Source organism: Eumetopias jubatus, unplaced genomic scaffold (assembly GCF_037043125.1).
Source record: "Eumetopias jubatus isolate StellerSeaLion01/CBP00866 unplaced genomic scaffold, mEumJub1_p1.0 scaffold_13, whole genome shotgun sequence".
NCBI lineage: Eukaryota > Metazoa > Chordata > Mammalia > Carnivora > Otariidae > Eumetopias > Eumetopias jubatus.
In genome coordinates, this window is record NW_028274819.1 from 113,438,644 (window position 1) to 113,451,060 (window position 12,417).

Consider the following 12,417-nt stretch of genomic DNA (forward strand, 5'->3'; position numbering starts at 1 on the left):
CAGATGTAATGCAGTTGCTATCAAAATGTCAGGAGCATTTTTCACAGACCCAGAACAATCGCAAAATGTGTAGGGAAACACAAAAGACTCCAAATAGCCAAAGCAATCTTGAAAAAGAAAAATAAAGCTGGAGGTATCACAATCCCAGATTTTAAGATATACTAGAAAGCCATAGCAACCAAAACAGTATGGTACTGGCACAAAAACAGATACATAGATTAATGGAACAGAATAGAAAACCCAGAAGTAAACCCACAATTATGTGGTCAATTAATCTTCGACAAAGTAGACAAGAATATGCAATGGGAAAAAGTCTCATCAACAAATGGTTCTGGGAAAACTTGACAGCAACATGCAAAACAATGAAAGTGGACCAGCTTCTTACACCATACACAAAAATAAACTCAAAATGGATTAAGGACCTAAATGAGAGAACTGAAACCATAAAATTCCTAGAAGAGAGCACAGGCACTAATTTCTCTGATATTGGCTGTAGCAACATTTTTCTAGATATATCTCCTGAGGTGAGGGAAACAAAAGCAAAAATAAACTATTGAGACTACATCAAAATAAAAAGCTTCTGCTCAGCAAAGGAAACAATCAATAAAACTAAAACACATCCACTGAACGGGAGAAGATATCTGCAAATGACATTTCCAATAAGAGGCTAGTATCCAAAATATATAAAGAACTGATACAACTCAACACCCAAAAAACAAACAATCCAATTAAAAAGTGGGCAGAAGACATGAAGAGACATTTCTCCAAAGACGGCCTACAGATGGTCAACATCACTATCATCAGGGAAATGCAGATCAAAACCACAATGAGATACCACCTCACACCAGTCAGAATGGCTAGTATCAACAACACAGGAAACAACAGATGTTGGCGGGGATGCGGAGAAAGGGGAACCCTCCTACACTGTTGGTGGGAATGCAAGCTGGTGCAACCCCTCTGGAAAACAGTATGGAGGTTCCTCAAAAAGTTAAAAATAGAACTACCATACGATCTTCTTCTTTTTCTTTTTTCTTAACATATCTTGCATTATTTGTTTCAGAAGTACAGATCTGTGATTCAACAGTCTTGCACAATTCACAGCACTCACCATAGCACATACCCTCCCCAGTGTCTATCACCCAGCCACCCCGTCCCTCCCACCCCCCACCACTCCAGCAACCCTCAGTCTGTTTCCTGAGATTAAGAATTCCTCATATCAGAGAGCTCATATGATACATGTCTTTCTCTGATTGACTTATTTCACTCAGCATAACACCCTCCAGTTCCATCCACGTCGTTGCAAACGGCAAGATCTCATTCCTTTTGATGGCTGCATAATATTCCATTGTGTATATAGACCACCTCTTCTTTAGCCATTCATCTGTACTACCATATGATCTAATAAATTATGGAAGCAGCTTACGTGTCCACTGATAGAGGAAGGGATAAAGAAGACGTGATACACACACATACACTGGAATATTATTCAGCCATAAAAAGAATGAAATCTTGCCATTTGCAACCATAGGAGTGGATCTGGAGAGTTTAATGCTAAACAAAATAAGTCAGAGAAAGACAAATACCATATGATCTCACTCGTAAGTGGAATTTAAGAAACAGAACAACTGAAGAAAAAAGTGACAAACCAAACCAAAAAACAGACTCTTCAACTATAGAGAACTGGTGGGATGTGGTATATATATATATACATACAATGGTTTTTACTCAATCTATATGATGCTTTCTTTTTTTTTTGGAAGTAGTGTGAAAACTAAAGTTACATTGTAAAATGCCTAGATTAAAAGGAAATAAAATCTTTAGTGAGAAAAATAATTTTTAAAAAATCTAGGTTTTTGTCAAGAAACAGACTCTTAACTATAAAGAATACGTTGAGGGTCACCAGAAGGGAGGTGGGTTGGGGGATGGGTGAAACAGTTGGTGGGGATGAAGGAGGACATGTGATGAAAAGTGAAAAAAAAAAAAAAAACACATCTAGATTTTTGTAGCCAAGTACTAAAAGTTTTTAGTTTAGAGTCTTTGCATTTAGCTTCCCATCTGCTAATATGGCTTACATCCATTCAATTTAAGAAAAGTGTGGGTGACTACTAAGTGCCAGGACCTGGGGAGACAGTGATGAATTACAACAAAAGCCCCCTGTCCTTAAAATCTCAGTCTAATTAAAGAAGACTTTGACTATTAAATTTTAAACTAACCCCCTCTTTACATCATCTTAGTATTTACTCACATTTTTGGGAAAAGAAAAGAATAGCTTTTCCGATTTTTTCCCAAGTCCTATCTATTCCTCGATAGGCAACTGATTCCTACTGGCAGGAAATTTATGGGCGTCTAGACCATTCCCCCAGAGGAAAAGAGCTTCAGGAGGCGTTAGTTAGCTACTAAGGGTAACTGGCATTCTATGGGGAGCTAATCTTCAAACTGTTTAAAGTAATACCATCACCTTTCCTCCACATGAAAACCAGCATACATAGGGGACAAAAGTAGGGCTGCCAGTCTTCTGGAAAGGGAGTGGAAGGGTTAGGCACACCTGTCATTAGCTTATAACTATCCAATTTAACAAACATTTTAAAGAAAAATAAAATAAGGTATTATAACCACATTTATTTACCTATTTAGAATAATTAAAAAATATTTTCCACTGTGCTTATTTTGACAGAAATTGTGACTAGGATATTGGGGTAATGTAATGGCAGAATGATAATGGGGTAAAAATCAGACCCTACTCTTTGTCCTCCCTCTTTTAAACTAACAAGAGAAAAAAATGGAGGCTGGCAAGTTTCTAATTTTAGTTGAGTGAGGGCTGGGTGGTTCTCTTAAAAGCTCCAGCTAGACAGACAAGGATAGAATGTTCAGGGACAGACTGTTTCCGTACCGCTAACTTATTCTTTAATATCGTATCTACAGGGTGCACACTGCTGTACCTCAATAAGAAAAATTTCACAGGAACTTAAAATGTTGTACAATTTATTTATAAAAATAAATGTATGTTCTTACCAGCAGCCTTTTCATTTTGGCCCGGAATATTATTCTGTCTCTTCCACAAGGGAACAGATTCTTCTCGAGCAGTTCTCAGAGTCACAGAGGGATGGCTTTCTTCGTAAACAGGACATCTGTGGGTGCAATGTGAAGTCCCACCTTGCTGGGGCACCACTCGAGTGCCATCTGAACCATTTACTTTTGCTAAAGTTTGGCACTCAGAAGAACAATACGGTAGAGAAGGCATCACAGTGACAGAGTCCGAACAAACAGCTGCAGGTGGAAAATGACTCTCCTGATTCCAGTGATTGAACCTGTGTTCTGTTGGAAGCACATGCTTTGAATGAAAATGGTGACTCGTAATCACGTTCTGGGAATCTTCAAGTGTTACTGGCTGACACGGAGACGCTTGTACATTTTTACTACTCCTACTATGTGACGGAGACCTAGGAGGATGAGGCACGATCCGTCTACCCTGAGCTCGGAGAAGTCTGTTGGCTCTGCTCTCGGACTGGGGCCGAAGGACAGTGCCTTTTGTGTGTGTGCACACGAAGGCGGACTGCACCTGAGCAGACCTTGTTCTGCGGATTACTCTTGTACCACCTTGTGGTGGATTTGCTTTCTGAGCTTTAGAACCGCCACTTTGCAGAGGGGGTTGACTGCCCTCTTTTTCTGAGGGTGGCCAGGCTTCTTTAGCAACGTTATAACCTGAAGGCATAAAACAATTCAGAGGCACATGGTCTGTCCCAGCTTCTCCTAAAGCAGCGACATTGTCCGAGACAGAATCCTCCTTGGGCTTTGTTCCATCAGCAGAATCTACAGCACTTAGGGCAGGAACTCTAATTGCAAGGCTGGCAGCACCACTTTTAGTCTGAACGTGGAAAGGCTGAGACCGCTGCTGAGATAGTTCTATTCTGTTCCTCAATGAATGATGGTCTGCAGCATTTTTTTCTGTATCTCCAGTTTCATCAAACCACCTCAGTTTTTTAATAGTCTTTGGAATTTCTGTACCTTTTTCTTTTGTTAATTCAATACTATCTCTGATAGCTGCTGCTCTTTGATTTCCTAACTTAAAGCTATGGTTTATAACTAGTGCCTTAAAACAATTGTGTTCGTATTTAGATTCTTTTTTTAAAATACTTTTCAGAAACCTCACACCATTTCTCTCATGAATGTTGTATTTCATCTTCTTGTGCTGACCCACTAAGTCACAGTTAGAAATTATGTTAGACGCTGACGTTGGTGTTTGGGGTATTTTGTGTTTTTTATCATTTGAATCAGAGTTGTGAGGTATATAGGCAACTTGAAAATCATCTGAAAACAAAGGCAACTCTTCCTTATTACGATGGAAATATTTTAACTTCTCACCTTTAACGTTTGTCAATTCTCCTAACTTATCAGAACACTGCACCGGGTCGACTTCTTTTATATGTAGACTGCTCTTTGGTAAAGGCCTAGCTGACTGCGTATTACATGGCAAAACTATACGTGTTGCCATAGGTACAAATGAAGCAGTTCTATTTTCTTGTGTTAATTCGGAATTGTTCCCGTGGTCTGAAAACGCAGCCATTTCCTGTGTTAGACAATCTGGAGCGGTCCAGGCTCTGCTGAATTTAAATGTTGGGCTCTCAGTAACAAATGGTCTCTCCCTTTTGAATGTTCCAGAAGAGGAGTCAGTTGCCCTTACAGGGCTAGTTTCAGAGACCTCTTTGCTTTTTCCGTCTTGTATAAATGTGGGTGGACTATACACAAAGGTTACTGAATCATTAGCACTATTTGTCACTCTTCGCACAGGTGGCTTTTGTTCTTTACCATTACAACATTCACAAGAAGGCAGAGCATTAGGGTTACTTAAAATATCTGAGAAAGGTGTGACAGTCTGAGTATTTGCATCATTTACATTTACGAGCCAATTATTTATATGCTGAGTTTTAGAGAATGACAGTTTGTCTTCATCAAAGCAGCTTAGATTAGTTGATTGCAGATTTAGTGATTTGAGAGAAATGAAATTCTTCTGGTTTGATGTGGAAGGCTCCTTGTTAAGGGTTAAAAATATTTCTTCATGTTCCCCAGCCTCAAGACTGTCTATACTCGAGAGGGTTTCAGAATTTGTTATTTGATTAACTTCATCACAAAATTTCTGAAAGAGGAAAAAAAAAGGAACATTGTTATATAGCTTAGAACTTTTTAAACACCAAAATTAATGATTCGACACACCACTGTTACTGAGTCCTATTGTCCTTGTCATATAAAATAAAGTAGTATGACTATAAACAGTGCATCTAAATAATCTATATCCCTGGAGTAGTCCTCAGAGTGAAGAAGAGGGAGTCAAAAAAGACTGACAATAAATTGTGTTTGCCTTAATTTCTATACCTAAAGTAAGTACCTAATTATTCCAGCCATGGTTATTGCTTAGAAAATAATTTTACTACTGCTATTCCATTTGGAGTATTGAGTTTCTTGAAGGTTTTATAACACCATGTGAAATTCTGAAAAATAGTTATTTACAAAGAATATTTTTTCCTTGAAAGCTTCACTGGACTTGAATGAGGCTCCTGAAAGCTCTGTGACCCTAATGTGAGTTTCCCGTTGGTAGAGTTGATCTTCTGAGACCAGGTAGTCTCATGGCCTCCACTGTGGGGTTCTACACTCTGACTGCATGTTATAATCACAGGAAGAGCTTTGTAGAAATAACTACGTGTGGGTCCTGCTGATTTAATGCTCAGATGGGGTCCATGTATTTGTATTTTTATTTTAAAGTACTCCAGGCAATTCTAATGAGGATATAGAATTGACAATTGCTGATTTTAATGAGTCCTTTTTTGAGACTTAGGACAGCAATAATTTCTATGAATTTCAGACGTTCTCATCACTATTTCAATGAACTTTCATGGAACTTATCGGTCTTTAATAAAATTTCATGATCACTTCAAAGTGTGGTATGTGTTTAAAGATACTTCTAATTTCTCATATATACCATATATACCTGCATTAATTTGTATCACATATAAATAAATATATTCAAGAGGATTTCAGATTGTAAATCTCGTCAAAAAGTTAAATGGACTCAAAAGAAAGGAAATGACTGTCCCTTAAGATTTTTTGCAAATTTTAGAAAATTTAAATATTCTGATACTAAACAAAAATATATGATTTTTCTAGCCCAAGAATAAATGAAGAAACCCAGGAAATCAATTACAGAATAAAACTACTTTAGTTTGTATAGTTAACGCTTATTGATATATTATCACGCAATAACTTTTGAAAACGATTATGAGAGTTTGCTATTACTAGCATTTACCACGTACTTATCACATCCTCAGTGCTCTGATGTCTTTTGAAAGTGATGGTCACTCAGCCTGATCAGGAGAACAAAACAGAGCACACTCTGTCAATGCCTGTTTGTGCAGCTGAGCTGCTTTAATAGACAAACATAAGGAAATCCTCGAGGGCTTCTTTGAGATGACATCTAATGAGATGTAGAAATCTGGGTTTGAGGGTCTTTCTAGATGGTATGTGTAATATTCATGGCTCTAAGATTTTTGTTGTTACGGGTCTGTGAAGGCCTCATACCCCGAAGCACCTGGAAAGAAGTTTAGCAACTTCTGATTTCACCAAACTATACCTTTCCCCCCAGATTTTTTCTCATCACTAAGAAATGAGACATTATGATCAGATTTAACTTTTGCTTGTAAGTTACTGATATGCAGACTGTACTAGTTTATACTCTGTGTTTCAGTTTTAAAATCGTCTTTGAGGTAGACTTATCTACCAAATGCATCCATTTTAAATGTATAGTTTGATGGATTTTGACAAATTATTCACCCATACCCACGGTATCAAACAATCCGTAGAACCTTTCCATCTGCTGGAAGTCCACACCAACCCACCACTAACTACCACTAATCTGCTATCAGTACAGAGCTGAGTTTTCATCCTCCTGAAAAACTCCAGGGGCATTTCTTATTGTGCAGATGCTGGTGGAGTGCCGTGGTGTTCAGCTCCTGTTTGTTTGAAGATGTCTATTTTGCCTTCGTTCCAGAAGGATATTGCTAGCTGGATATAGAATTCTAGGCCAGGAGTTTTCTGATATCAGAACTTTAAAAATGCTTCACTGTCTTCTGGCCTGAAGTTAATGTGGTCTGTCTTACCTTTGTTCACCCACTTGCTATGGATCTTTTTTCCCCCTCTAGATAAATTTTCCAAATTTTTCAAAATAATTTCTTAAATTTGAGTGTGGTTGACACACAATGTTACGTGAGTTCCAGGTGTACAACACAGTGATGCTGGGCTCACCACAAGTGTGGCTGCATCTGTCCCCACATGACACCGTTGACTACATTCCCTGTGCCGTGTAACTTAATGTTGATGTGCCTTTGCAGGGGGTGTGGATTTTTTTTCAGGCTTGTCCAAAGAATACATCCGGGTAGAAAGCCTATGTGATTATAGGGTTTATCTCATTTGTTTTCCTTTTTTAAAGATCATATCCTATATTGCCTGTTGTCCGATGTCTAAAAACAGCTGTTTCATATATCTTATTCAGAATTATAGTTATTTATGGTAGGAAGGCATTTCATCATAGCCAGAAGAAGCCTTCTGCTTTCCTTTTTTTTTTTTTTTTAAAGCCTTGTCTTTATTACTTAGTTACTGGATAAATCGGGTCAAGGTCATGAATTTAATCTTGATCTCAGCCTACTAAGAATCTCATAAATGTGTGTAATTACTCATGAAAAATAAAGTGCATGAACATTTCAGGAAAATCAGCTGAAATCCATACTTTTTGGGGGAAAAAAACGAAGTGAGTGGATGACCAGAGATAGAACAGAAATGCCATCTCTAGTTAATTGTGACATATTTTCATTAAGAACCTAATGTCCACATGTATTATAATTTTCAGGATGCTTTTTATAATCCAGTCTCTAACAATGATAGTTATATTACATTGTAGTTTTAAATAGCTTTCATGTTTAATCAGAAAATAACATTCATAGAGCACATTTTTCCAAATATGAGAGATGGAAAAAGAATAGAGAGGGCAGAGTGAAAGATGAACAACAGGTAGAAAACTCTCAACAGTTATTTCTGTAGTATCTGTGATGAATTTGTGTTGACTCATTCACACCCTACCCTTGGTTAATGGCATACTTTCCTCTAGTGTAGATCACTGCAGAGACGGGACAGAATTACTAGATACTAAAATATTATTGACATATTTATAGTTTCATACTTGCAAACTGCTTAGATGCTGATCTTCTAGGAGTTTCTGAGTTTCTTCCAGTTTAAGCTGGAACGCATCTTTGTTAGTAGCCAAGTCTGCCCTGTTGTTTTCCTTCATTTCTTTACCACAACTGATTTTGGATAAGAGATGTTTCTGATGCTTGTGACCATTTTTTGACAATGATGAAGGCAAGGCATTATCTATAGCTCTGTGAACCATACATAAAAAATATTTAGTACATTTAAATAAAGTTAACCTCAGTCTATCTATACAAATGACACATTTATGTTGTATGGGTGTGTGTGGGTGCGTGTTCAGATAATCCCATTTAAGGGTATTAGAATGGGAATTTAAGGCAGTCAATAGTAGAATAAAAATGGTTGTGGGATTATAGTGCCAATAAAGCACTCCACCTTCATGTAGGAATGCCCAATTATTCATGGCTTTGGTTATTAAGTCCTATTTCTCTATTGTTTGGGACAGATGTAGAAGGAATTCCTGTAGATACGTAGAGTCATTCCTTAGTTCTGTAAGAGCATTCCCATCTGGATAAAAATGTGCTGCGCTACCCTTAGTTCTGAGATGATGTTATAGCTGGTAGGTATTCCCATAACCCAAATAAAGCTGGTTGAAGAGTCAAGCAGATAGAAAATACGAAAACTGCCTGTTGGGACAGGCAGGAATCTCCATCCTACTTAACTAGGTTTGGAAGCCTGGCTCTTCCTTGACGGTGGAGAAAATACACAATGTTTTCAGTTGTATCACAAATACCAGCATGGTTTTCAGGCCACACAAGGGGTATCTTTAGTGCAGGGTCTGCCTGTAGTGTGCTAAAGTGCCACCCACAGGTTATCAGTGGGTGACGCCATTTTCTATTAGAATTCTGCATCTTCTGGAAACGTCTAGCTAGTTCTATTTCAGCACATGTACGGAGTGAGAAGCAAAGAGCGAGGAGCACTGTTCTGGGGGGTGGGAAGGAAGCATATCAAAGAGCGGACTGCTGCTGTATACACCCAGCAGTGTGATTCCCAAGAGCATTTAGTCCCAACTCACTTCGATTGCTCCTATTTTAATGAGGATAAAAATGTTTGGAGGATACATGGCCACATGTAACATATACCTATCTCCAATACACATATATATCTTGATTTGGACGAACTGGAATAGTCAAGGCCAACGGTTACTAGATTCCAGCCCATCCTTTTGTGACCACAGAGTCTACGGTCACAGAGAGCAAGCAGGTATTTCGCACACGTTCCTGAATGCTGAGAGTAGGTTTCTCTCTCTGCCTTTTAGGCTTTCCTACTCTCACAGATGCCTTCCCCTTCGGTCACCCTGCCCAAACAAAATATTGCTAAATCTACAAAATATCTAATAAACCCAGTTTATTTACCTTTAAAGTTGACGTCTCTCAACTTTTTCTTCTCTATTTCTTTCTTCTCTACTCCACTTGCTTCTCTTCTCTTCTCTACTTTCTTCCCCCGTGAGGAGGATTGAGGGGATGAACAGAAGTAGAAGAAGATGGGGAAGTAGGAGGAGAGGGAGAGTAAAGCACAGGGGAGAGGAGGAAGACACAGGATGGACTGGAGAGGGAGCTGAATGCAGGGGAGAGGAAAAGAGAGGGCCAGGTGAAAGGGGTCAGGACGGAGAGGCAGGAGGGGCGGGTAAGGAAGAGGCAAGGGGGGGGGAGGAGGCCCGCCCAGGGGAGGAAGCAGGCGTGGAAGACGAAGAAGAGCCCGGGGAGCGACAGGGAGGCGGGTGGGAGCGAGCTGAGGCAGGGGGTTGGTCCACGAGGGCCTGGGGCAGATCGGACAATGTGGCGCTTTGTGGAACAGACTGCTGGACTGACCAAAAAGAATCCAAGGTAGCAGGGTGTTCAGGGAACAGGCTGATATCAGAAAGAGTGGGGACTGGTTGATGAGGGGGGTGACTGGGTAAACAGGAAGGCTTCAAAATGGGGACAGCTTCCCAAGGGGTTGGGGAAACAACCAGTGGAGCTGGAAGGGAACGATGGATGAGGGCAGGCATTAGAATGGCTGGAGTACAGCTCTGTGGAGGGAAATGTTTGGGTCCGAAAGTTTTGTAAAATAACTTGCTCTGTGAGTCAGGAGGAGGGATGATTGTGGAACTTCGGGGTGGGTGGGGCAGATGGTCAGCTGGGCCAGAAGGAACTGGGCCTGGGAGATGCGGGAAACTGCTGGAGAAGCTGGGGGTAACTGGGGCTGGAGGGTGAGGAAGATACTTGACTGGGTAGGACAGTAACGGGGCTGGTAAAGAGGTCTTTGGAAGAGCAGCAGGGACAGGTGGACGGACAGGCAGGCTTTGGGGCTGGTGGGGGGCAGAAACAGCTGGATAGCCAGGAAGAGCCTGGGAATGGTGGGGTAGCAATAGGGCCCGTGGAGGAGACGGCTCATCGGTTAAGTAGGGATAAGGTGTGGAGACAGCTGGACAGGCAGGAATGGATCTGCACAGGTGGAAAAGCATTTGGACAGGCAGGTAGAGAGACAGCCTTATTAAGATGTTCTTCTTGTTGACGCTCATTAGGCTGCCTCTAGGCTTTTGATTCATAGTATATTTTTGTCCTGAGGGTCCATGCATGTGTTCTTCTGACCAACCAGTGTCCGCTCACATGTGCTGAGAAATGTATGTAGCTTATTCACGTTCCCCTTTTCTGATTCCTCTCAAGAGTATTTTCACCTCTTAGAAGTCTCGTAGTCATAGAGATAATAAATATGGGCTAGAAAATCTGGTTTAAATTACTGGTACAAAGGGAAAATAGAGGTCAAACAGATCACTGCTCAGCTCTGGCCAGATTTCTCAGGGTTGCATGTGGTTCAGGATCAACTGTGTTACCACAAATACATGGATATTGGAGATAGATATCTGATAATATCATTTTAAAGTATAAAAATTTAATATGGGGAAAATATAGCTTCTTTTACCTTACATCTATCAGAAGGGTGAAGTATATTATATTTGTGATAAGTATCTGGTTGTGATGGAAGGCTGATTACTTGTATTTTTAATGTTAGTCCCTTATTAATATTCTTATATCTCATTATTTCCTGAGGCAGCTTCTATTTTCATATGGATATATTCTCTGATTGTCTTGAGCCTTTAGCATTGAATGCCCTCTAGGTTTTCATACAATTTTTTGCCTTTAGATGATCACATTACCAACATCTTAAATTATTTTTTATCTGCCCCTAATATTTTCCACATTGGAACAATTGTTTACAAGTACTGATAGAATCAGCGACTTTGGATGCTGCCTGTTTCCTGCCATTACTTTATTCCTTAACACATTTTAGGTTTATATGCCACATATAATGGATTTTTAATGCGATGACAGCTTATCAATATTGTAGCTTAATCATATTTTAAATAAATAGTACACGTATTTCTATTAACACCTGATCCTTAATATTCCAATATTTCATATTTGTATAGCATTTTATAATTTACAAAGCATTTTCATACACATTATTTAATACTGTTAGTTATCTGTAGGGAGAAATTCAACATTTTATAAGTAAGCCATAGTGTTCTCTTTGTAAATTCTATACATTTGTTGTTTTCCAAATATATAACATTTATGTGTGTGTGTATACATACAGATAGGTGTAGATAGTCATAGTCAAAATAGTGCATTACAATAATCAATGAAAACTATGTACTCTAATTTAAAATGGAGATCATCTCTCATAAAACAGAATGACGTATGTTACGTAGTGGTCCTAGCACAGATTTGGATAATGCTAACTCTATGTTTGTGTGCTACAGGAAGTCAAAGTTGTTCTGACACTTCATCTCTTCTAAGACTTTAAGGAAATGTACAGTGTTGAGTGAAAAATAGCCTATACTTTCATCCCTAGCAATAAAGAGCTTTTTTATTGAAAATATCTGATAACACATAGGATAATAATTGATATGCAGAAAGAGAAACCTGTGAGTAAGGAAAACCTGTATACAAAAATGCACATTACTTTTATACTAAATGATTTGGAATTTTTATTACTCTAAATTCCCTCTAAATGTCTATCATCTTCCCTTCCCCATGGAGTACTCTAAACTTATACCGCCTTCACCCCCGAGACTTCCTCGGCCACTGCTGTCCGGCCTCCTCCCGCGGCTCTGAGGTACTGCTTTTGCTCGCAATTTACTAAAAACAGACAGTTCTGGACCTCTGTCTTTCTGACTTT

The 12,417-nt window shown here is 39.3% G+C and overlaps 1 protein-coding gene across 1 annotated transcript in view; it reads right to left on the minus strand.

Annotated features, from left to right (window-relative positions):
- CEP126 (centrosomal protein 126) overlaps positions 1-12,417 on the minus strand; it is an 89,191-nt gene that overhangs the window by 22,110 nt on the left and 54,664 nt on the right. Inside the window, exons 5-6 of the mRNA XM_088017875.1 lie at positions 8,225-8,423; positions 3,013-5,134 (exon numbers count right to left, since the gene is read on the minus strand). Coding sequence (XP_087874001.1) covers positions 3,013-5,134; positions 8,225-8,423 — 2,321 coding nt within the window. The remainder of the gene's footprint in view (positions 1-3,012; positions 5,135-8,224; positions 8,424-12,417) is intronic.